This window comes from Oreochromis niloticus, linkage group LG16 (assembly GCF_001858045.2).
Source record: "Oreochromis niloticus isolate F11D_XX linkage group LG16, O_niloticus_UMD_NMBU, whole genome shotgun sequence".
NCBI lineage: Eukaryota > Metazoa > Chordata > Actinopteri > Cichliformes > Cichlidae > Oreochromis > Oreochromis niloticus.
This window is the reverse complement of record NC_031987.2, coordinates 14,661,554-14,689,009: the sequence shown is the minus strand read 5'-3', so window position 1 is coordinate 14,689,009 and position 27,456 is coordinate 14,661,554. Positions and strand designations below refer to the sequence as shown.

The following is a 27,456-nucleotide window of genomic DNA, read 5'->3' as shown; positions in this document are numbered from 1 at the left end:
TTGAATTTAATGAGCAGTAATGACCTCCCCTTCCAATTAGTTTAATACACCTTTCTTTTGGTTTAGCTTTGCAACATTGGGATATACAAGCGTCTTTGTGTCTTGAGTCACCACAGAGAAGCCAAATTGAATTTTAGATGTGTCATCTTGTATCCTGGAACTGTACAGGTTCAGTACCAGCTCTACTACTAAAAAACTGTATCTCCCAATCTTTTCAAGTATGTCCGCAGTGGGACAATTATTGCTCGTGAAAGCTTTCAAGTCCAAAAAGACTCTTTTGGGATTTTAAGTTATATCATTAATTTAGAAAAACAGAGTAAAGTTTTCAAATTATTATTCAAATTATCTCTGAATTTTTGAGATAATTAGGATAAATCTTTTTGTTTTCATTTGCTTCCATAGCTTTTTGGCAATGCATCTTAAATGTATATGTCACAAGTTGATGGATTGAAATTTCCTGAAAAGAACAATGAGCTAGCATAGAACCAGCAAAGTAGAAAAAAATGTATATAATATATATAGTATAATTATATAGTATTAGATAGCAAAGACTATAACTTTTACTAAAATGGTGTTTAATATGCTATTAATAAATTATTTTTGTTAGCTTAAAAGAGTGATTTGGATGCTAAAACTCTTTTGGCCACACAGTTGGCATTGGTGGGATTGGTAAGGAGATACACTGTGAGGAGATTTGTTTTTGCAATATTTTAAGCAGTGCAAAACCACCAACAGTTCAGTCTTATGTCGCACCACTCATCATGTGTGATGTGTCATATATCATCCCATCTTGATGCTGGCACAGAGTGAGTGTTCAAACAGCTAGTCAGCATACCATATTTAACTTTGAATGTTCAATGAACTTTCACTGTCACTGTATTTTTTCCCAACAAAGTGTTAGATTTGCACATTTCTTGAAGTTTGAAGATATTCTCTTCTCGTGTGTCTTGTTTCTCTTCTTCATTTTGGAATAGTTGAGAAATTTTGCAGGCAAGCTGATATTGTTGAAAGTCTGAACGTACAGTTGTGTTTGTCTTGCATTTATGTAAGTGATGCCAGTTGTTTTCTTTGCCACAGGTTGAGTTTGTGACAGATTTTTATTGGTCAAGGATTCTGAAAATCTCTCCAAGACTTTATTTTTTCTGGAATGCTAACAAGATTTTCAGAGAAACCCTTTTTCTGCTTCCTACTACAGTCCTCCTACATCTTCTGAATCTGCTCGTGTCAATTATTTTAGCATTTAATTACTATGTTGTGGAGAAACATTGGCAAAAGAAAACCCCACCACCATCATCATCACTCAAAAGAAAGGCAACATCTAGATGTCTTGATGCATTCTCAGATTCAACTTTTGGAGAGCAACATCTAGATCAAAGATCTCTTGATGGTGATAAAGGGCGATTGTGTGTTTTGGCTGTTTCAAGGTGGCCTAAAAAGATTTGAACCCTGTTTCCAAGATGTTTAAGGTTAATTACTTTTGCAGTGTTGATATACTGATTCATCCATGGGCTTAAAGACATTTGGGGGGAAAAGGTTATCTTAGGATAAGGACAGCATTAACCCAACTTCCTGTGATGCCTACAGTAACACCACTGACTTTATTTCCACAAGTCCTTTAAGGTACCTCTCAAAATATACTTATTTCCCATAGCATATTTAACGGCAACAAAGGCTGTACTGTGAAATACGAACAGCAGCAATGATTACACAGGGTATGATCGAAACAATGAAAGATGCTGAAGAAAAGACTCACAGTGTCACTGGCTCTGTCGATTTGGAATCCTTTATCTGACTCAATTTTTGGACCGATTTAGAAATACATTGCATCACTTTGCAGCCCTGAATGTGTCCTCGGCAAAAAAAAGTCAAATGTGCAAAAATACCACAATGCTTGATCTCCTGTTAGTATTGTTTCTGTTTTTTAAAGGGCTGAAAAATGTGCCACTCACTGTAAAAAGGTCCTCTCGGTTCTCATTTAATCCTATGGCGATTGTCATTATCAATCCTGCACAGAAATCTGAAGTGATCATTTAAGTATGTAATTTTTAACAGCGTTCTCTGAATCTGCTGATTAAAAACACACAATACATGTTCCTCTGAGACATTTACAAAGAAAACAACTGGTTAATGAAATTGCTGTAGAATTTACCTGGAATACAGAGGCATCCTTGCTTTTCAGGAAAGATTTGCATGCATTTTGATATCGCAACCCTAAGCATAATACTACATTTTACACCAGTATTTGAAAGTTTTTACACTTCACATTAAATTACGAATGGAAATGTAGAGAGCTTATACAGCAAGTTATGTGTCAATAATGTTTCTTGTCATTCCGTGGCAAGTGGACCTTTTTTCATCTTGGAGTGGAAAAAGAATGGGGGTCATATCAATAGTCTCATCTTACACTCGGAAAGTAACATATTTTCCCAAATGTCAAAGCATTCCAAAATTTAAAAAGAAAAGGTTACATTACCAGCCAAACTGAACACTCCCCAGACACTTTATTAGGTACACCTTTCCATGCAAAATTGGATTTTGCACTCAGAAATACTTTAATTCTTTTTGGCATGGATTTAGCATTCCTCATAGATTTTGTTCTATATTGACAGAGCAGCATCACACAGTTACAGCACATCCATTGATGTGAATCTCCTGCTCCACCATATCTCGAAAGCCCTCTATTGGATTGAGTCCTGATGATTGTGGAGGCCATTTGAGTACAGTGAACTGACTTAAACTTTGGGACATGGCGCGTTATCCAGCTGACAGCAGCCATCAGAAGATGGGGAAATTATGATCATAAAAGGATGGACATGTTAGCAATGCTAAAGTAGTCTGTTTAAAATGATGCACAGTCAGTACTAAGGGGCCTAAAGTGTGCAAGAACGTATTCCCACATCATCACATCTGAACCAATGCTGAAAGGAAGGATAGATCCATGCTTTTATGTTGTTTACATCAAATTATGTCCCTACCATCTGAGTGTTGCTGCTGAATCTTAAAGAAGTCCAGTCGCTTTTCTTTCCAAGCTCCTTAGATTACCATGACCTGGATGACTGAGAACCTTCACAGACAATCATCACATCAGTTTTCTGTTGTCCAATTTTGGTGTGGATTATAACCTCAGTTTTCTGTTCTTAGCTGACAGGAGTGAGATTCGGTGTGGTCTTCTGCTGCTGTAGCCCATCTGCTTCAAGGTTCGTTGGACTGTGCATTCAGAAATGCTCTTCTGCACACCTTGGTTTTAGTGAGTGGTTATTTGAGTTGTTGTTGCTTTCCTTTGAGTTTTAAGCAGTCCGGCTTTTCTCCTTTGACCTCTCGCATCAACAAGGTATTTTCACCTGGAAAACTGCCACTCAGTATTTTCTCTTTTATGGGACCATTCTCTATAAACCTGGAGATAGCTGAGTGGGAAAATCCAAGTAGAAACACTGTCCCACATTCAAAGTCTCGTCAAAGTTCAAAGTCACTGCATTCTGATGCAAAGTTAAAATTTCAGCACGTTGTTTTGATCATTTCGACGAACATTTGGGTGCATTTTGCTGCCATGCGATTGGCAGATTAGACATTTGTAGTCGAATAGTTGTACCTAATGAAGTGGCCAGTGAGTGTACACAGCTTTGGGTAACTAACATGGCAGTAGATGCAGCCACACAGGTCAGCTATTAACAGTAAAGAAACAATGGTGTTGGTCTTCCATCGTTTTGAACGCCCTTAACACGGTGACATTTTTTCACCAACTCAGTAAAGTATGCATTGTATCAAGTCAAAGGAGCAAGATGCTCAACAGTTACTTTAGATCTTTATTCCTGAAGAGACTGGGTATCATACAATGTCTTTGATGCATTTAGAGAAAACCAGATTTCATGGCATGGATTCAGTCAACAGAATGAATATGGGGCTGTGGTAGACCCTGTGGCTATATAAAGATTATAGTCATTATAATATTATTGCTTTCATCACAGAGGAGGGATATTATGGGCCCCTAAAACAAAGGTTATGATTTTCTTATAGGCCCGGTAAATCTAAGTAGTAACACCTAAGTTGAAATTCTAAAGGAGTGTCTTGTATGACCACACAGGCCTACTATAGATTGCATTCTGTTATATAATGAAAAAAGTGATTGCACAGTACTAGACTACTGCCCTAAGCAGTCAATTTAAAACAGAATGCCCATAAATAGGTTTTAATATCACAGGGTATAATATAATGATTGTTTTGTGCTTATCAGGAACAAATATTCACTCTTTCAACTTAAGTGTTACTTTAATAAGTGAAACTCGTATGGCATTGTGCCCAGTTTCGATAGGTCATATGAGGCTGATAATGCACTCCTACGTAAATGTAAAATGCACCATTTAGCAACATATTTTGTATTTGATCATCTAATAAATTCATAAAATCGCACATGGTAAAATAGTCTATATATGAAATACCAAAAATACGGCTGTGAACAAACATGAAAATGGAAACAAGGTAATATAGTTAAGGCTAAACATCTTTGTCTATTACCTTTGTATAGCTAAGTCAATAAGAGAAGCATGCAGTTAACATAACATTGCCACGATTTTACATTAAACAACAAAAGCAATCAACTCAAAACAAATGTATGTGCCTGTCGTCACCACAAATTAGAACCATGTAATGTAGGTTTTCCATGTTGTAAATCATATGGCTTTGTGCAATTGTTCCACCGTCTGCAAATTCACTAATGAAATTCTTTTTGTAAAATAATATATCAATAAATGTCATGCCAGAAATTATTTAGATTCTGTTCTACATGCGCTGTTTCTTACATGCCAGATTGTGCTAATTGTACATCATCCTTAAAAAAAACAACCCCCCCCAAAAAATTCAGAGGTCTTTCATCAGAGCATGTACACTTACATCCAGAGACAAATGTGCTCAATTCCATCCCCGTACTTTATATAAGGTTTTTGTGCACATATTCTACATTTCGTTTAATATAAGAATATTGTCCATTAATAAATTAGGAATAGTACAAGGACTTCAGTTAGGGAAATAAAAGTGGATGGCATAAGTTAAAATATGTTGCCTGCTTTATGTAAAGCGATCTGAATTCATCTTTCTAAGTTTAGGCGGCAGGTGTCCGTCCATCCTGCCCGCCCCTCCTCCAGCCAGTCGCTGCAGCTTTGGAGGTAGGTCCGCCACTGACTTACTGATGGGCTCTGTGCTGATCTTGGAGGCCTTCCCACCATGCTTGTCGTCAGAAACGCCAGGAACAGAGCTGATTCGCTGCAACTTCATGGGCAGGTCGCCAAAGCTGTAAGTCATCTCTGAGGTGGTGGAGCTCATTCTTAGTAGCTTCTTAGGCAGGCCGTCCCGCCCTGTGATCTTCTGGAGCTTGGTAGGCAGCTTGGTGGTGCTGTCATTGTCCTCCAGGGTCTCCAAGCAGTCCAGAGAGCTGTTCTTCTCCCCGCTGTTGCAAAGGGATGGAGCCATGAGGGGCGAGGAGAGAAGCAGGGCCTCCTCCTGTTCCTTCACGCTGTAAGGAGGGGTGGGCACCTCGAATGTGGCATGAAACTGAGAGTAGTCCACTTTAAAGAAACCTTCTTCCAAAGATATGACCGGGAAAAAGCGATGTCCCCACAGAACCTCGTCCTCCGTGTACGATGTCCTCGCTTGGCAGGTCATTCCTGTGAAGGAAAGACACAAGACCCTTTAAGTTTCACAAATTATATGTCACTGAGTTATAACAGTACAGTAAACCCCCAAAATTTAAATATGAACTATTTCAAGACTCCACTATTATACAGCAGAGCCCTGATTTAATTATGTGCTTGGCACTCTTCCATAAGAGCCAATATGTTATTCACCAGTGCCATTTTTAGATGACAAAGCAAACAATATTGCAAACAAAACTGCCTCAATGAATAAGCATTTACTGTATTACAGAGCCAGCTGCTTAAATAAAAAGCTTAATTGATTTTCACTTCCTAAATGTGATGTTTATGAGCAATTTCCAGGCTAACATGAACATTAATTAAAAGTATAGTTGAGTAATTGGCCGCATGTGTTTTATAAGAATGAAAAAAATATAATTACAAAAGTCCAATTTTAATTAAAAATTATGATTAGTAAGGAACTTCCACTGCACCTGTCATGTATTCAGAGAGTACAGTGCATATTAATATTACGTTTACTCTTTGGTTTAGCATAATCTTCACTTATGGCAGTCCAGTACAAAAATACAGAAAAAAAAGACCTCAAATCCACTCTTATTTTACTTAACAGCTCTGTCCACGCCTTGGATAGCAGCTACAACAGATAGAAGTAATATTTCTTTTTAAGACATTAAAGGGGAATCAGATGTTATGCAAAACACACATACACACACACACATACACAAAAAAAAATGTTCATTATCCTTTTTCATGACATTGTTAAGCCAAAACCAGTGTGACAATTTGGGTAAAAGTGCTCAATTCTGTCCTTTGGAGATTACAAATTAAACCACAATAGCCTTATTAGCATGTGTCTGGCTTGTGTGTGTACTTGTAACCGTGCCTTGCAAATTTGGCACATGATAGCAGACTATTATACATTTGGAATAAATGTTCCCTCACTGGGGAATTAAAATCCTGCTTTAAAACTCCCCTTGCATCCTCAGAAACAAATTAATGCAATTAGAAAAATCCCAAGGTTTGAATTAAACAGCATTAAACATTTGTTTTCATCCAAAGTTATTGGATGCTTATAAGTGATTACTCATCGTCATTATTCAGCAGTAGCTATCAAAGCTGTGTGTGCATTATGTCACACTCCCCTGCTTACAGGAAAGCCTTTTCTATCTTAGCATAGTTAACATTCTGCTGAATAAACAATTTTAATTTCTAACTGAAAGTGAGTGCGGAAAAACTATAATTAGGTTTACATCTTGAACAAAATACTAAATTGGTTATATCGGTGCAAAAAAAACCCCATTTCACACAGCTGAATGGCTGGGACATTCATGTTAAAACTTGTTGAAATCCATCAGGAAATCAGCAACTGCGGTTCATAATTATCACACATTTTAATTACCAAACTAATATTGTTCTAGCAGCGACATTTGGGTCCAAACTAAGAGAAGCGCTTATTCACAGTGAGACACTGCTGCTGATTGCGAGGATGTCATCATCGAAACTAGCAGCATCTGCGATTCCGCCTGATTCCCAAGGTCATAAAATAATTCACTGATAACAGCTCTGTACACAATCACAGATGTGCGAGAGACTGAACATCAAGTGCGTTTAGGGTATTCAGTGTATTACTTCTGCACTATTGCTTCAAAGTCCCCGAGCCTTTTGGGCATATGCAAGTGTGCTGCAGTGAATAAAGTGGGCAAAGCTAATGAGAACTGTAGGGCCAGAGCGATAGAGAGTTAAGCCTGAATGGAAATCTTATTGCATAGTGAACCTGTTAAATTTCCTCCAGCCAAAACACAGTCGCCATCAACAGGCGTGCAAATACCAATTGTGAGAAAATTCTGGTGGATTATAGCTTGTGACAGCTACTTAATCACCACCACAAATGAGCTGCTTCTTTATCAAACATTTCACTCAGTGCTAACTGGACATTGATACTATATCTAAAAGACTACAACACTCTTTAGAGGTTCATAATTATTATTTTTTTAAATCGAAAGTAGTGAAAGGGGTTGCTACAGTAAAAACAAAATCCAAATAGTGTCATCTTACATCTATTAATAACACTCTACTGGCCCTGCAGATGGTGTAGGAGTTACTGTAAGACCTCTGTCTCTGGAAACCCATGAACCCTGCAGGCCTGAGGCCGAATCCCTGCTCAACCTGTTCCCCTTCCTCTCAACCCACTCAGCCCACTACGGGAGAAACCTCTCTGATGTCAATGATCTAATCCGCTGTATCATCCTTCAAAAACTAACAATAGCACCAGGCTTAATCATGATCATTAATATAGATTTAAATTCCATACATTATTCAAGAACGGATACTTGAGCCATTGCATAATTGTAGACACGGTTGCATCAGATATGTACAATTGTGTTGCTAAAGACCTGCTGTTCTGCAACGCCCACATTCATATGGCCACACCATAACAGACACAGCAGTGATAATGAACTGTGCACCTCGACTTTCAGTAAGGCCAAGACACTGCAAATTTGTATGGAAATTTAAACATTATGCTGTGTATATCTAAGTTTCGTATCAGTTAGAGAGACACCCCTAGATCGAGTAACAGAGTGCAGTTACACAGCCTAAAATAGCAGCAGCAAGAAACCATAAAACCTCATTTAGATATTTTTTTACAGTTACTATGTATCATTGCTAAAAATAGAAATCTACTCAAATGAGAATGCCCATATCGGATTGTACAATGTATTACTGGTAAAGCCTTATGTAACTCTTAAACACACGCCTGCCCAGAACTCAGCGTTTCTATGGAAACAAAACTGTAGAAATGTGTGCATGTGACAGCCATAAAGCTTTTTCTCTGCTTAGTTTGGTCAAAAGTAACAGTGACACAACACAAAAGTCTCTCAACAGATGAAAAAAGAAAATGCACAACCCAACTGCTCAGAATGGATTTTCCATTGAGGACGGGCTCAGATCCTCAATATGGCTCCAGAGCCAGACCAGAATAGTTTTATTGTCACTGAAATGTGACCTTTTACAACACAAAACCACACAGCTCAAAAGTGTCTGCCTTTTGGTGAAGTGGGGAAAACATATATTCTGGTGACATCTCATCAGCGAAGCCCAAAACTCATAATACAAATGTCATTTTTAATAAAGCGCAGAGCAATTTTCTCATCCCCTTTCATCCATCACTCGGGCGGAATATTGCACCGTTTCCCTCGGATGATCTTTGCGGCACGCACGTTCTGTATCACACGAACAGGTCATAAACACACGCAAAGCAGGGGTAAAAAAAAAGAACACAACAAGCAAACAAACAAAAATAAACATATCTGTTGTGCTCTGTGCTCCTGGAAACAACAGCAGGACTTCACAGCAGAGAGGGGGAGAAAAAACACCTCTGATATGTGGTGTGCAGTGTTGTCACTGAAACTCAGAGGTGTTGGTAACATCAGTAAACCTATGTCAAAAAAGCTAAAATAATTTTGTAGCCACGGTTTTTATACTGTGTGCTTGATATTGTATAGGCTTCCCAGTTATACTGAGTCGGTACCACTGGAACTACGCTACATGGATTTTTAACCACTTCTGGGAAATTCAGATTATTTTTATTCACCCCATTACTTCAAAAAGACCAAGTTGCAGTTAACATCCATGGCTTTCCTGATTAAAATATTATTAAAATATTATCTTTTCTTATTAAAATTTGTACATTCTGAGAGAATTTTATAGGTGGATATCAAATATTATAACCACCATTTCAGCATCTGCGAAAATGTAAAAATAAATTGTCACAATCTCCCTTTCTGTTTTGAGTTATAGCATTTAATAATGGTGAAAAAAGATCATCATGCCACAATGAAGTTAATAAAATTCACTTATTCACTTCACTATTTCATCCTATCAGACATTTATGTGAAATTATTTTAGTTTCACATTTACAGCCCAAAAGTTGTTTTGTGAAATCGCAGTGAGCATGACGTTTGACCTTCACTGCCAATCAGTTCCAATCAATTGTTGCTTAACTCCAAGTAAAAAAGACTTGAGTAAATTTAGGGGACATTTAAGAATTTTCACATATGGACAGATGGGGGATCTAAAACCATAATGCCTCCAGCCATAGCTGATGCTGTCATTAGCATCGAGGCATAAAAATGATGTGCTGTAACAATAATTGAACGTACCTCTATGAGTCGTGACAGAAAAAACAGAAAATTAACATAATGTTTCAAATTTATTAATCCAAAAATTACAAAAATAGCACTTTCCAGCTTTTCCAGTATTTCGATTTTTCTTTCTTTTTATGATTTTTATGATAAAAAAGAAAGTAATTTGAATATGTAGAAATTTTTAACTGTCTTTTGAGGAGACACAATGACTGACAGATTTATTTATTACACTAATAATCATAATAACATTAATTCAACCTGTGGTCAGTGTCAGTTTCGTTCATTCTTCAGTTCATGTAAACAGAAAACCGTCAGGTTTCACCAACTCTGTTAAAGAAAAAGAGAAGCCAGAAGAAACTAAGTGGGGAAAAAAACATCACTGGAATCAGTAAAGAGGCAATTCCTCATTCAGCCCATTAGGAGAGAAATTTGTAACTATGTGGATCCATTACACTTCTAATTTCAGTAAATCGTTATCTGTTCCCCTCTGTGACTCTGTATAAGGCAATACCAGTATATTTCAAATCCTCTGTGGAGTGGCTCTTCTCTATAAAGTGCTCCACAATAAGAGATTCTGAGCACCCCTCTTACAGATTCTCTGGAAGACAAATCAGGGTCTTTTGGCTGTTTTATCAACAATACACAAGTTTCACAGAGGAAGACCTGTCTGTTATCGACTTACAACATCTTAAAAAATGTATCTCTCCTTTTGTCTGATTTTTGTGTGTGTGTATGTCGATAATGCTGTTGCAAATTACTGAACCACCTCAAAGGCACTTATGCTGGCAGGCAACATATGAGGGAAGAGGGTAGACTCGGATCAAATTATTATCTGCTTTCAGTCCCTCAATTAACCTAAGTGAGTGGTGCAAGAAGTGCAAAGTCCTTCAGTAAAAGTAGCCATTCGACTAAAGACAAATACAACTTTAGAAACAAAAGTCCTACATTGAACACCGAGCATCAAAACGCAGACAAAGTTAGCGACTGACTGCTGAACATAGTTAACAGAGCTAAAAGATGATTTAGATTTTCCATCTCCACAGCTGTGAACTGATGTCATTGTTGGTAATATAATGAAGCAACTATAACAAACTTAAGGGGGTAAAAAAATGTAATTAATGAATGCATGGTTCAGCTGTCCCAAAGTCAAAAATTCAATGATTATTAATATTGATAACAATGCTATGTTATAACATGAAAGTCCATCTGTTACATGCTTTAATTCTTACTTTATTATGTGTTGCTGAAACAGGGGTAAAAACTGTGTCTCTCTTCAGTTTTGATTGTCATTCTTTCAGATGAGAATCATTTCCCATTTTACCTCGAAACCAGCATATTAGTTTTTGAAAAAAATCTTAAAGTTAAAGTAAAAGTCACAGAAATCACTTATCGCTGACTTTTATTGCACAGCTCTTTGAGAAAAATCATACATTCCCAAATAATTGCAAAATATAAACCAGTATTATTACCTGTGAACTTTTAAAAAACATTTTAAGGACTTCTCTATTCTTAAAAGTATGCCTACATTGCACAGTCTGTGTGATATATGGTATTTTGGGGCCAAAGTTTATCTTAATCCTGCCAAAGTATGAAATCCCATCAGAAGTCCCCCCCCCCTTCAGAACAGGGCTCACATGATATGTAATATTCATGTAACAGCATGAATAACATTTGAATAATCCTCTGCTGAACTCAGGAATGTTGCACAGATATAAAAATGCACCTCATTAAAAGTACATTTCAGAGAGGAGAGAACATGGAAAACAGAACGAGCATGCAGATGTGTTACATGATAAGATTTTCTTTTGTCATCTCAGCAACAACCATGTTTGAAAATCAACTCACAGGTATTTTGCAAAACCCTGCGGAAATTAGTAGAGAGCAGTGAGATGTAGAGACTGCCTGTGCCCTGTCTGCACTATATTTAAAATATTTCACCGACTGACTCCACAATGGAATGAAAGAAAAAGAAGAACAGGAAATTGCGTCAAGAATAAGCTTTGAGATTTAGGTGCCCAGAAAGCCATCTCAGCTTGAGACTCTAAATAAATGCACTTTTGTGATAAGACAGAGCTAGCTTCTTCTCTGGGCTAACAAAGTGAAGCGGAGTGACAGCAAAGATAAAATGGGTTCTTTGGTGACTGGAACAGAAAAGCACTGTAAACTCAGAGGCAGTCTGCCAGTGCTTCTTGATAGTAGCTGAAAAAAACAAGAAAAAAAAAAACAAGTGGTATTCACAGACACTATGGTCTAAAAGAAGCTTATCCAGGTTGGAAAAGCTGCAGGATCATATCCGTTTGGTCCTCGGCTCTGTAAAATTCACCGCTGCAAATCTGCACTTGACACACTGAGGACGGAGTAGAGTCAAGGGGCAGACGTGAGAGCAGAGGCCTATTAATTTCAGCTCTGTCAAATTATCTAGGCAGAGTCTCAATCTAGATTTTCAAATAAATAAATCAGAGCTATTGTACGATTAAACAACCCACAGCCACCCGGCAAACGACACTCAAAATTGACGGCTATGTGAAAATGAAGGTTTATTCAAATGACTTCTCATCTGAGTGCGAGTCACAGAAGAAGAAAAAAAGGGAAGGTGGGTGTCAAAGAGTTCTTCGCAACCTCATATTTAGTGACAAAATCACAAATAACCTCCTTATCCCTCGCTCGCTCTCTGTCTGGCTCTCCCTTTCACTCAGTCACTCAAATGGTTCTACACACACACACACAAACACACACACCAGCGCAGTGCTGTCAGCAAAGTCCCCTGACAGTCTATCACGGCTGTGGAAACAGCTCAAGTGTTATGTATGAGAAAAATGCTAGCAAAAACAAGCATGAGAATCTGGACGTTGCACACACAGAGCACGGTCACACAACATTATTCAAGATTCAGCCTTTTATCTGTGCGCTGCTCCTGTCAAACATTTGCTGCAGCCAAGGCTATCCGCATCATGTCTTTGTCTGCAACACGCGATTACGAGGTATAACAATTAATTCATAATAACTGCTCTGTTCTTCAATGAAATCAGGGAGGAGTATTCCCCTGGCTGTATTAGGTAATGAAAAACTGAAGAATATCAGAGGATGATGACGATGGATGCCATATCTGCTTGCTGAAGAAAGACAAGTGCAGTTCACAGGTCTGAATAACATGTTTTTAGAGTTTGTCACAGCTAATTTTTTTGTAAAATTTGACTATAGTATTAAATTTTTCCTGCAACACAATAAAATTTCTCATTTGATAGTTATAGTGATAGTGCTATTGCGGCCACAAGTCCTGATCAGCTGTTTCTATGGTGACCACAATCAACTGGTAAACTGTAGAGAAATCCAGAAGCATTCAGTGACCTGTTTTTCACAGTTGGACTTTTCAAGGATGCAAATAAGTCCCCTCCCTTCATTAAATACTGTTTTAGTGCGTAATCCCTTTGTGAAGATGGCTTCAAGTTGCTTGCAGCTCTCAGATTCTATTCCAGCCCCACAGCGCGGGGCTCAGCAATGAGAACAAGAAGGAAGCTGATGGAGGGAAAAGGCAGGGGAAGTGCACTGCTATGGGGGAGGGGAGAGCCTGGATGCTGTGGCAATTGCTTGAGTGTGGAGGCTGTTGGAAAGGGAAGGAAGGAAAAGGAATAGGAGCGGGGCTGCCAAGCATCTCCACACAAGGTGGGGTGTCGGGCAGGCTACAGGAACATATGGCTGAGGGCCATTAACACAGCCAGAAGAGCGCATATTACCAAATGAAGGCAAAGCTGATACTGTCATAAAGGGACGCAGTTGAGCAAAATGCCAATCAATGGATTTCCTTTAGGCCAAACAACCGTTATTGTTCATACAGGAGAAACCACACTGAGTAGGTGTCCACACCAGCTGAGAATATGAAAGATTTGCTTCTCATTATAAAGTATATTGAGTTCAGAAACGATCAGAAAGCCAATTTCTTTCCTTAAAACAGACTGAATGAGTGAAAGAAGCTATAATCTCATATTGATCGCCACTATTAAATCTTCTTAAGTCATGAAAAGGAGTTACAGCTAAGAGGGGGGGCAGACAAAAGAGGGATTTTCAAGCCTTAAGAGATCTCGCTTGGATGGTATTAAAAAGGAGTAACTGTTAAGAAAGAATCCCTATTGTTTTTTTCAAGTTTGTCACTTAAGCTTGAGAGCGCATTATTCCAGTAAACTAAACCATGTCTGAGCGGCAAAAATAGAAAGAGACGTCCCAGAGGAGGGCCTTGCAAGAAGACGAGCCTTCAGAACAACATGTTCATGGGGCTCTGTGTTTAGGCCTCGGGATTGATTCACCTGCACTTCAGGGACGGTCACAGCTCCGCAAATCAATGCTGCGAGTGCATCACAACCTTCTTCGGGGTGATACCCTCTTAAATAAGCAGAGCGCAACATAACAACGTAACACTTGCCCTGAGCGTCTATCCTCTATTATGGCTGGAGTCATGTCAATGTTGAGGTCTCCAGTTTGTGTTATTAATCAGAAAAAGAGAAGTGTCCTCACAACAAAGTGGCACACGCATCTTCTCAGAGACAACAGCTACTCAAACCAAGTCAGTTATTTCTCGCACTCGGAGTTGAGGCAAAAACTGAGGTACTGCTATTTCATCACGCAACAGGTTCATTCCAGGTCTGCCACCACACCTCTTCTAGCAGTGATTTATTGCCATCCAACAGAGACTTGACAAATCCCTAAAGACACAATTACCGTGCTCACCCCTTGGGATGGCAGCATCTGAAAGGGATAATGAATCCGGTATGTCATAGCTAGTTCGTTGCAATGTCCATTATGAGGGGTTCAGCCCCAGAGCAATTATTGTATGTGCAATAGCCATAAGATGTTAATCTTACACATCTTCCTAGAATATCCTTGTTTACCTAAAATTTGCAATGCTAATGTCGCGATACGACATGAAGAAAGACGCATTTGTGCAGAGCAGCAGTTTCACAGCAGTAGCTACAGGTGTTGGACAAAATACGCTGAACACATTTTAAATATAACATAAGCAAATCAGCTTTGAAGTAAATCTGTCTGATGCCTATAAAGCTTAGGCTACGAGACACTCTGACTTGTTTCTATGATGAATATGAAGCTTCGGTTTTTCCTGTTGTTGTAATGAAGTGAAATATATTGCAAATAAAACCCAATTACCCAATCCAGTGCAACTACAGCATAATCTAGACTCAGACATTAGCTGAACCAACACCTCTCTGACATTCTCATAAAATGAAACGGTTTGCTTCATAAAGTTAGTGCTTATTGTGGGACTAGTGTGATGCATTGCATTAAATTTATAGAGAACTTTGTGATTCTGTGTCATTTCTTTTTTCTTGGGGATGAACTGGATGTATCACAGCTACGGATCTTTGCAATTATTCATTTTAAGTGAGAAATACATGCAAAACCTGATTCTTTACTCAGGTACAATAAAGCAGTTTACAGTAAAGTGGCTTTTGAAATACAATACATAAATGAAAACACAATTGAATTAATTAAATATAAATGCAAAGGGAAGGTATACTGTAGGTAAAGCTTATATAGGAAAGTCTCATTGAAAATATTTAAACAAGAAAGCTGAAAAGCATCCAACACGTGGTTTATCTCCTCAGCTGCACAGGTGGATCTCTGCGGGGACAGACACCTCTCTCAGGAGCTCTCACCCTGAGCACGTTAGATTTAATTGGAAAGTCTTGCTCTCACCTGAGCTGCGACTCTCAACTTCTCCACCGAACCCACTTTAACCCTTTGACCCGCAGGCCCGAGACAGGGAGCATGACACTGAGATGAGAGGACATGCGCTCGCTTTAATGACTCAAAATGAATTATGGTCAGCTCCTCTGATCTTTCACAGCTGGCTCATAAACGGGGTTTGCGTCTGTAACTGACGTCAGGTGACCCCAGACCTCCGGGGCAATGGCCTCTTGCTCATATGAATGAAACTGTGAGGCCTCTGGCGTAAAAGAAAGGTCTCAGTGTTCATTTCAATTACTGCTGCTGATGATAAAGCACAGATCAAGCCATGACATTGGCTGCTCTGCTAATCAGTGGCAATGAATGTTCCCAATTAATTATGCTGGTTGGCTTTACCACTAGACAGAGTCTACATCAAAGTGATTATTACTCTTAATTTCATTTTCCAAGTATGTGTATTTGTTGCACAACAACTTAATTGATGGTATGACATTCGTATTATATAACTTAATAGTTTTTCCTCCACACAAATCAGTATTCATTGTTGTTTATTTACATAAAATGAGTGCCAAGCCTTTTTAATTCCTTTTTTATTACTGATTCCACAATCTGATGATAAATCTCGAGCATCTGTTTATGTAGACGAATCCAAATGATAATATTTTCCGCGTCGTGTTTTAAAACTTTAACGCATGCCCAAACACAAACTTCATTTAAAACAGACACACTGCTGTTCCAACAAACTGAAGGTAGAAGATTCATTATTCAGGGCTGATCTCTCCAGTCAGTATTTATACAGTATTTATGCATACAAAAGCACATGAATAAACATTAGTAGCTGCTCCAGTCTATAAGCAACCACCCCTGCCACCTACACTCATTTTTGAAAAAAATGAGCAGATAGCTGGGTTATTCTATTTTTTATTCCATAACAGTAATTCATGACAAATCCTTGTAGCAGTATGAAAAAGAGGGGGCCGAAAGAAACCTCTGCAAACAATCCAAATCAATGCACGACTTAATCGATGAAAAGAGAGTGTTTTTGATGTTTTACCCATAATTTGCCTCATAATCGGCCTCAAAACCAAATCAAGAGATGAAGCGTGATTCAGTGTTTCATGTACGACACAGAGGAAAATCATTTAGAAACACTGAGATTATTAGTTAGTGCAGTAAGCTGAATGCGTTTGTGCCCGCGGTACAAAAGTGATGCGTCACCAGAAGAATGAAGCAAAATCTGAGTGAAAACTAAGAAGAAGAAAAAAAGCAATCCAACCAACTAAATGACGACTAAGAGCGCCGAGTTCATCATGAAGTATAAATCCTGAAAAACCTAGGCAACTGTGCTTAAAAACATTTCTAAATATGACTTATATGCAGCACTCTATGAATTTCACAACAAGTATAATGATCACACTCCACACATTTGCATGAAAGTCACATCTCTCTGAAAAGATAAAGGGTTTATGCTGATGATACACTTTATGCTCATGAATCATTGCTTTTCATAGCCGATGAGTGAATTTAGAAACACTTTTGAGAGGTTGCGAAGATTTCAACACTGTGTTTGCCGCCATGTTAGACTGAAAACATAATACAAAATTTCAGGGACAGACTAATGTGCTGACTTTCGCTTCTGTAATGAAAATGAGGCCCCGCGAAATAAATCATTAGCTTGTTTATCGTTAGTTATTACGTCTCTAATCTGAAAAGTGCATGGTCTTAAATTACATAGATGCACATTAGCTCCGTGGGAAAGAAAAAAACACAGCATTCACACAGGAGTGCTGTGGAAATCATGAAATAAAATTTATTTGCAACACGCTAATGAGTTTCATGGCTACAGCAACCTAAACGTCTGTTACTGGCAGCTACAGTTTATTTTGAGCTCTCGAGATTCACCTCCACTAACGAACAGATTGCCTCTGGCTCGGTATTTAAGCCTTCGTAGTGCTGAGCAGCATTACTGGTGTTAATGGGACACTTATCTAAACTTCTGATGTATTTTAAGACTGTATGTAGTAGTTGTGATTCATCTGGCAAGTCAAACTCAGGTCACCATCCGCGCTGCAGCAGAACAGTGAAAATGACCTGCAGCGCTATTAATATGTCATTATATCACAATTTGTTTCTATTTTTCAGACATGCAAGATCAACTTTTTTATATATATTTAGAACAATACTTGTCATTTGCTCTGCTGCACAACAGCAGATGTGCGGCATGTCATACCAGGAAAAAAGTATAACTGCAATGTATTTAGGTGGGCTGGGTTTTGGGCCCTGATATTGTGTATGCTGGCTCTCAGTAATGACCTAATAGGACACTTGATCATGGTGTTGGGGTTTTTTGTTACTTTGCCTGGTATGAGATAAACTGTTGGCCATGAAGAGTATGGTTTCAGTCAATATGGGTGATTCAAGGTCTTATATGGTAAAAGATAACGGGAGTCATACTGGAAATCATGTCACAAAGAAAGATAACAGGGTTAGCTATCAGATTTTTTTAAAAGCAGCTGTGCACATTCAGTCTGGTGCCTATACTTGTTTAGCACAAATAGTAAATGGGCTGGTTCTTTTATAGCACGTTTCCACTTGCTCTACTTTCCTATCTAGCATTCACACACACTTGCACTCCAATGAAAGCACTGGAGAGCAACTTGGGTTCAGTATCTTACCCAAGGATACTTCAGCATGCAGACTGGAGCAGTCTGGGATTGAACACCAACCTTCTGAGTTGTAGTTGACCTGCTCTGCCTCCTGAGCTACAGCCATCCCTGTCTCAGCCTGTAGAAACTACATTTATGTCAAACTAATGTGAATTATTTCCTTAAAAAATATGTTCTTTCTAACCTGTGATTATATGTGAGACTCATTTTAAAACACATAAACAGATTTTTCAAGAGAGGTCTGGTTCAGTTCTTCACCACATCTTGGAGGTAATTTAAGTGGATGGTTGAGTGGAAGGATTCAAAGTGAAGGGCTTTGACACTAGAGTTTGCATCCTGCATATCTTGTTGTTCAAGCCACTTTAACATTATTCTGTATGAAAGCAAATCTTTCCTCACATTCAATTAATCCCAATGAGTGGTTGCACGTTCATTAAACTATACAGCCCATACTGCAGACCGGGAGCAGGTATTGCAATCAGATTATATGCCTTGCAAGTTAACAATCTGCAGATATTTTAATAAAAGTCAAGGTGTTTAATACCATAAGGTAAGGACCCTGCCCAACTAGAGTTAAACTCTAAAGGATGATCCTGTATGATCAAGCACTCGGCAACTGTGGGAAGGAAAAACTCCCTTTTAACAGAAAAAAAACCCTCTAACAGAACCAGGCTCAGGGATGGGCAGCCATCTGCTTCAACTGCCTGGAGGTTGAGAAGAAACAAAATGAGAGCACAGAGTTACAGTGTCAAACATTAATGCTGGGAGAGAGAAGACAACATTAAACGCAAAAGTGCAAAAGTGGTGTAGAAACACATGAGGAGTGAAAAATGGTGACAGAAGAAGGAATGCTCAGAGCATCATGGGAAGTCCCCGACAGAGCCTATTGCAGTGTAATTAAGCCATGATTTAGGGTGACCTGATCCAGCCCTAACTATAAAAGGGAAAGTTTTAAGTCTAATCTTAAAAGCAGAGAGGCTGTCCATCTCCCAAATTCATACTGAGCCAGTTCTTCACAGAAAATGAGAGGCTCTGCCTCCTATTCTACTTTGAGAATGTCTGGAAACCACAAGCCTGCAATCTGAGAGCAAAGTGCTCTATGGTGGGGTGTTGGTGGCTCTATGGTGGGGTGTTGGTGGCTCTATGGTGGGGTGTTATTGAGAATGATCTCAAATTCAGTTAGATAGGTCATACAAAATGCCTGAGTCAGGCATAGGTAGATGATAAATGACAAAGAAAACATTTTTTATGTTTTTGTTTGTTTTTGATTGGATATATAAGAGTAAAATATTCAAATGAATTATAACTCCTTTTAGGTCTTTGTAAGCTAACATGAAAGATTGCTGCCACTCCTCCTCCTGGGCTTATGCTTCAAGACACTTAACAGTTAGTATAATGTGAGGGGTTTGATTCATTTAAACTAATGTATTATTCCTGCCATTGCCAGGTTTCTGTAAAGCAACATAAATCACAACTGAAAAATTATAAAATCATTTACTCACAAGCATTTAGAAGAGAGAAATCTAATGTTTTATAAACCAAATTTCATTGTTTTGCTCTTTGGTGCTGTTTAAAAAGTCATTTTTAATGTAAATTTTTGTGTTGATCTATCGTAGCTGATCTGGGAGCAGTCACAGTCTCTGTGAGGATGAGGTTTTGGAGGGATGACAATAGAAGGAAAGCTGCAGAGAGGAGCGTAAGATTGCAAGTCTGCTTTACAGTCCTAATTCTAGATAGTCAGGTTTTGGGGAAGTTTAACGTATTCAGCCATTCTTCTAGAAATGGGAGCAGCACCATCCAAAGTGGGATGGATGTCATCTCTCCTAATAAGACCAGGTTTTCCCCAGAGAGTTTGTCAGCTGTCTATAAAGCTCACATCATTTTCTGGACATGATCTAGACAGCCAGAGGTTGAAGGACAGCATCCAGCTATAAACTTCATAACCTCTATCTGACATGAGTCTGACATTGTCTTGGCAAAGTTATACAACATCTCTATATTAATTTCAGTGACCATACTGGGCGTCATTACTGCCGATGTGAATTACAATTTTAGAAAATCTACATTTATCCTTAGCCAGCAGTTTTAAATTGGATTCAGTGTCTCCTGCTCTGCCCCTGGAATATACTTAGCTATTGTCACCTAGTCTCTAGCTTCATGTTTCTGAGTATGGAGTTGCCAACATATATATATATGTATATATATATTTTTTTTTTTTTTTTTCTCAGCAGGTGTGTCACCAAGTGGGGAAAATCGATTGTGGTTATATGGGCTATTCTTGCTTCCCTGTTTTCTTCATCGCTTCTGTTTTCACACACTGTCATCCAAATTGTAAACTTACTACTTTTTTCCAATGATTTATCTGCCCACATTGTCCAAATCAATCCGTCCCTGTTCTTTTAATTCCTTGCGATCTGTCAATCTCCCTTTCGAGCTGTCCTCACACCCCTCTCGTCCCTGTCGCCACCTCTTTCAGGTTGTCCAGGGCACCTCATCCAAAGTCTCGTCACTCATCTGCTTACTCTGCCTTCATCTGAGACTCACTGAAAAGGACTTTAATTTTGCATATTCACATTTCTTAGTGAAAAATCTTTCTTGTTGATTCAGTTATAAATGGTATACTACTAACTAAATCTAGTAAATAAAGAAAAAAAATAATAACGTGACCACCAATATCTTTGGTTATGAAAAAAGACAAAAAAGACAAACTGAAGCTATATGCATATGTATATGTATTATCAGATAAATAAATTGAGACTGTAGGCAGGATGGGTTTGTTGCAGTCTTGCTATATTAACAGTTTCTATGAGACAAACCCTGAATAATCACAAATGGACAGCAAGTGTAAACGGCCACTAGACCACTTGCCAGGATTGTTCTGCGACTCATTAGACCCTACGTCCTCTGAAGGGTTTTCTCTGCTTTCTCTGTATTATTGCAGGGTCTTTACCTTTAAATATAACAGACCTTGAGGAAACTGTTGTTGTGAATTGGTGCTATATAAATAAAACTGAATTGAAATGAATTGTGCAAATACTGTTGTGTTCTGAGGCAGCCTCAAAAAGACAAAAAAAAAAACAATACATGGGACGTATTAGTGCAGGATGTGGTGGTCCTTTTTTGTCCGTTTTCTCAGTACCCTAAATAGCTGGAATAACCCGCACATCTTGAGCCATTTAGCCTCTTTTTGCTCACCCTTGCTAAATAAATTTTTTGCTTCACTGGCGACGAACAATAAATTTGACCTTCTAGCGGAAGTGATGTAGAAAAAATCTGAGCACGATTGGTCAGCGAGACACCTTGGAGACACATAACGACACATGGCACAGGTCTATGGTGACGGAGCCACGCTTTTCACACCTAATTACTCTTCAGTCTGACTGTTCGAAATGCATCTTCACATCCAGTTTAAACAGAGTCCAGCATGCATAGAACATGCTTAACCATATCATAATCACTTTTTCCAGCAGACTCTACCTTATTAAAAGTGAGCAAATATTTCTGCCCTACAGTCTTAGTCTATGACAGACTGTGCATTTAATGTCAAATGTATAATCACATATGTACAAAATGTTATCAATATGCATTTGTATTTATTAAGCATTGTACCAGAGTCGCAAACATCAGATATTAGCTGGTTTGTAGTCATTACTTGTTATCCACTCCTGCTGCAATAAATTCCTCCTCTTTGATCCAAGCACCTGTCAGGCCTGCAGTGCTTGAATAATGCTGAAATAACTAAGCCGAGTATTATTTTACAGAGATCCAGTAAGTAATAGGTGGATGAAGCACACACAGACACAGAGCCTGACGTGTACTGCTCTGTAGCCCATCACACTGCTAAAATTTCTTGCTGGGAAGTAAATTGGTGTGTGTTGCTTCTATTGATTGTTTGACATTATTCCTGTTAGCGCCATTAACTCATCCAAAACTTGTTACTACAAGCCTATGCTGTTTTTTTCTAAAGCTGGTCTGCTCTTCTGGCAGCATGCACAGTACATTAACTGCAATTTATCCTCTGGAGCACAACTGGTATTACTGCGGGGAAAAAAAAAAGATAGGATGCCACGAGACAACCTACACGTCTCATCTGGAAGCTGTATCACATTGAGGCAGTGATTAAAAACACCTTAGGCTCTTGTTTAAAGGAGAAGAGGGTAAGCTTGTGCCTTTTTGCACAATGTAGGGGTTTTCTGAGGTTACAGCAAAATGGAACAATTCTGAGTTCCTTCACGCTCTTCTTTTCTTCTTTTGTGCGGAAAAAGAACTGACAAAATATTTTCGTGTGATCTAGAGGAGCGAAAGGTTAGTGTGTCAAAAAGGGTACAGTGTTGTGTCTGTTATTATCTAGTGGGAAGCCCAACGGCCCAGTGATGGCGAGGCTTTAATCTGGAGAGTATTTTAACTCGTGTTCCAGACAGTGTTTTTCCACGCATAACAAGAGAGAGAAAGAAAAAAAAAATAGTGGGGAGTTGGGCAGCTTCTTCACTAGTAAACACCAAGCCTCATAAATATTTCATCTTATTCTTTCTCTGCTGTATCACCTGTTCTGGAAAGCACTTTATGGAAGAGTAACGCCTCCGTCTGCTTTTCACATTTCAGAGGAGAGCCTCCTTGATGCCAGGTGTTGTCAACAACTGGAAATTAGATTCATGTTTAAAAAACATGTTTACCCAATTTATTACCAAAATTATTATATGATTCCTATACCATAAGAATAAAAAAAATATATCTAAGTTTAGGTGCAGTGCTGCAATCCTGAATACTTAAGGAGAGGTTGCCATGGAAACAGAGTTACACTGGCCAGAAATGAAAGCGTCTGAGGATTTAGACTTTCACTGTACATCAATTTTTAACTATAGATTGTTTCTACATCACCCTTCCCACCAACTTCACGTAACCGCAAGTGCTCCTCCGTACAGACACTTCTGTGGAATACAAACGTGAGCACAACAATCCCCCCAAAAAACACACGGATGATGTGATGACACATGCTTCAGCGACAGCGTAACGCTATAAATATCTGCAAATATAACAATGATGATTTTTATCGCATTGCTACACTGCAGATTTTCCACACTTGCTTAAAACAGCAAGTTTTAATTGTCTAGCCAAATGTGCAACAGTCGCAAAAGATGCACAGTCACAGCAAGATGAAAGATTAAGATTTAGATCATTTTACACCAGATGTTTTGTGATTATTTATTTAATTTATAATGAGACATCCTCAATTTGTCTTACACAGAATTAAGTTTGTACAGATACTGCGTACTGGAATATATTAAAACATACTACAAACTGCGATATATTAACACAACTCAATAATGTGCAGCGCACTTTCATCTGTGCAACGTGCCAGTGAAATGACGAATCATAAATACTGCATGCCCTGAGCTGGAGGGTCACAGTGAGCTCAATCTTTGATACAACTGCAATAAATTGCTATCATGATTATCTATCAGGAATTGAATGTCTATGCTAATTACTGTCTGCAGTGTTGGCCTGCAAGCTTCCCTGTCACATCTCCATATGCTGTTTTCTCTGAACCAGCCTATTACAACTGCTCCTGTGTTCACTCTGTAACACTGAGGGAGCTCGCCCCACTCTTACTATAGCAACTGTGTCAAATAAACCGTCGAATTTAAAATGACCACGGTGGAGAATTTTACTCGGGGCATTGCTCATCTTGTGGAAATGGAATTCCCCTAATTCTAAAGGGACCTTAGAAAGCAAATTATTATGCCCTCTGAGAAGAGCAGCCAAGAGGTAAGAGCTGTTCAGGCACAAAGATGGAGGAATGGAATTTACTGCAGATGACAAAAAGAAAAGGTGTAAAACCAAAACGGTTACCTGCTAGAGCTTCAAGTGTTCTGCACTTAAGTATGGCTTAAAATTCTGCCTAACTTCTCAAAGCACAGAAGGTGTTAAAATTCATTTAAAGCCTGCACACAAAATTAATCATCAGTGATTTATAAATGCTGACCACTTTCATTATTAGCAGCTCTGTGTGTTTGCCACAGAAATAACAATCAATGAATTGCAATCAAGAGGTCAATACCAAGTCCGTTTGGATGTCAACCATTAACACCTATGAAGAAGCTCAATATTATCCATTTCTGTTACAGAAACACATCAAAGTACTTCAGCACCATTAAAAAGACAATCCAACATACTCCTATACTGAAGATGTAGCCTGCAGCTATGACTTGAAGTAAAACAGGCTACAGGCTGTCATTTTCGCCAGAGCAAGCCAACAAAAATGCATGTTTGCTGTTACTCACCTGTGGTCTCCACTATTCCTTCTAATATAACCACAATTTCAAACTGCTCTGTTTGCATGGACCTCTGGGAGAGGTCGTAGAAGGGGCTTTTGGTGTCAATCACATGGCAGATTGTGAGTGGTGAGACGAGAAAGAGCTGATCTGCCCCGGTGCTGAAACCCACGTCCAACTCCAGCTGATCCAGCGGAAGAAACTCGCCTTCGGGGGTCTGGCGAGACTAAAGAAGCATACAGAAAGTGACAGAGAACTCTTCAGTAGAGAGAAGGAAGGGGTAAGACAGCTATCCACAGTTTATCAAGAGCCTTTGTGTAAGCTTTTCACATCTTATATGCAATCAGATCCAACCAGTCTATCAGGAAAATTACTACATTTTTCTTAAATTAAGGCAGAAGAAGGACACATGCTCTAAGAATATCCATTTTAGCATAGATTGAAGGTGTCACTGACTCTTTACATGTGTAATTAAATAAACTGGATTCAGTTTGATCCACTTGATCAAAGTGGATTCACCTGCATTAAACTCACCTGCCGTGTCAGAATATGAAAGCTAGAGACAGGAAAAAGGCTTATTTGCCTCTATGAAAAAAACAAACAAAGAAAACAAAGAAAAAAGCAACTGTGATCATTTACTAACATGGATGTTGTTGCAGTGTGGTTTATCCCTCTTTAATGTGATAGAAGCTGCAGTTTGTTTTGCAATGTTTCTGCTGTATTATCAGCATACTCTTGTCTGTTGTTATAGTAGTGGATGTACATTTATATTACTGAAAGCGTTTATGAAGCAAAGCAGTAAAAGGCATGGAAAGTGACAAATAAGAATATTCTTGTGTAGAGAAATGAACTCATGCACACACAATGTTATTACTAAGGTGAAGGCTGCTTGGAAAAAGTTGTCTGATTATTTTTACTGTTATTGTTCTTTATGTAATTGTATTATAATTCCTGGAAAGCATGTGCCTTTTGTGTTTTGATTTAAGGTAGGTAATAATCTTCCTGGAGTTATATCACAAATGTGGTGTAACGTGCATCCACTGCAGTCTATAAAATTTGGAAATACAAATGAGGATTTGTCCAACAGATGCCTCGCGGCCCTATGAACAGTTAGGAGTAGGCTTAAATGTCAGTGTGTAGGCCTTTCTGTATCAGTTTTCTAAACAACTCATGAGGTGAACTATGAGAAACACTGGGGACAAACCCAAAAGCATCATCACTCACTTTTAGCAATTTGCAGCGGATCTGTGCAGAGACCATATGGCTGTTACGCAGGTTCCCGACCCTGAACATGAGAGTTAGTTTTCCATCTCGCATAGAAATCGCCGCATGTTCACTGAACATCAAAGTCTCGGCCCTTTTCTTGGGCTGAGACATCTTGATAAACATGCAGCCGATCAAAAATGCATCGACGATCGATCCGAGGATCGACTGGAAAAGGAAGAGAATGATCCCCTCGGGGCATTTGTCTGTAATGTATCTGTAACCATATCCTATCGTGGCCTCGGTCTCTATGAAGAAGAGAAAGGCTGAGGGAAAGTTATAGACATTGGCCACACATGGAGTGTACTTATCATTGTGGGCTTTGTTGAGGTCTCCTCTGATGTACGCGATGAGCCACCACATAGAGGCCATGAAGAGCCAAGCGACTGTGTAGGTGAGGATGAAAATAAATAGATTCCAGCGCCATTTCAAATCTACTAGTGTTGTGAATAAGTCTGAGAGATATCTGCTGGTTTCACCACCCAGGTTCCCATGCTGGACGTTACATCGCCCGTTCTTGTCCACGAACCGCTGCCTCTTCTTCTTTTTCTCTGGGGGAGGCTGATTGAATCCAGACCCGCTAGATGAGGTGGTCACTACCTGATAATCGTCCCCAAATTTCTTTCGAAGTGCAGACATACTACGATGACAGCAGCGAAAGAAATAACAAATGATTCAATGTTTTTTTTCTTTTTTTAAAGTCTGGCTTTTAGTTGCTGCAGTCGTTAGTGCCCGTGCGCAATGTCTCCTTTTTGGGAAATAAGGCGATAAAAGTGCGATGTCTTCTCCCCAGTTAGACTTGCATCGTCCTCTTTCGCCACACACTACTGTTGCTACACTCTACAGCCATGAAATATCAATAATGGACGACCAGCTTACAAACCCCAAAGATAGAAGCCATATGAAAAAAATAAAATAAAATAAGCGACGCAAAGGATAAGATATCCAAACGCGCCAGTCGCAGTCCAGGTTTTAGAGGTTTATCAGTTGCAGCGTCGTGGATTACTCATCGCCAGTGAAGGTTGGGGGGCTATATCGACTTGTTCAAAACTGTACTCACGAAGTAAGTTTTCATAGGAAAGTTCAAAATCCTTAAGTGGTCTATAAAAGACGATTATCTCTGCGTAATTAGTCTGTGGAAACGGTTTCCAAGATGAAAACGCTCTTTGCGCACTTGCGGCTGTGTTGGAGATAATTCGGTTTCCAGTCCTTCCTTTGCGATCTCTACACATAGAAGATAAATTGCGCCCAAGTATATGACTGTAAAAAATGACGAGCTGGAGGAAGAAAATTACTGTCCCACTGTCGTCATTTGCTGCTGCGCGCATCGACGCTGATTGCCTGGTTCTTTTCGGGCACCTTTCCCCCTCTCTTAGAGAAATATCGACTGGATTCTCATAGTTCAGCGGCAGAGATCCACCAGATGCTCTTTTGGCTGCTTAAATCCTTCTTTCCCTTCGATTTCCCTGTTCGGCTCCTGCGCACTTCCACGATTTCAGTGATGCACTCACTGTTGCCTAGTGGTACTACAAAGACAGACAATTTGGAGGAGGAGGGAAGAGGATTCGCCTGATTTGACAGTTTGTTTTTTTTTCGTTTTTTTTTCAAGTGATCAAATATGGGAAATTGCAGTCGAGATGTCTTGATGACTTTCAAATAATTACACCGAAAGCAACATTTTAGACTCCAATAATGGAAGAATGAACCCCTGGCTTAGTGATAGATTGCCAATAACAGTTATTAAGGATATTATAAATGCCTTTTGCGT

At 39.0% G+C, this 27,456-nt stretch overlaps 1 protein-coding gene across 1 annotated transcript; it reads right to left on the bottom strand.

Moving 5' to 3' along the window:
* Window positions 1–3,783: 3,783 nt before the first annotated feature.
* kcnj3a (potassium inwardly rectifying channel subfamily J member 3a) lies at window positions 3,784–27,222 on the bottom strand. The gene is made up of 3 exons (XM_003447341.5): window positions 25,650–27,222; window positions 24,435–24,651; window positions 3,784–5,657 (listed from the first exon to the last, which is right to left on the bottom strand). The coding sequence occupies exons 1-3, from the start codon at window positions 26,325–26,327 to the stop codon at window positions 5,062–5,064; spliced, it is 1,491 nt and encodes a 496-aa protein (XP_003447389.1). The 5' UTR covers window positions 26,328–27,222; the 3' UTR covers window positions 3,784–5,061.
* Between the last annotated feature and the right edge of the window lie 234 nt (window positions 27,223–27,456).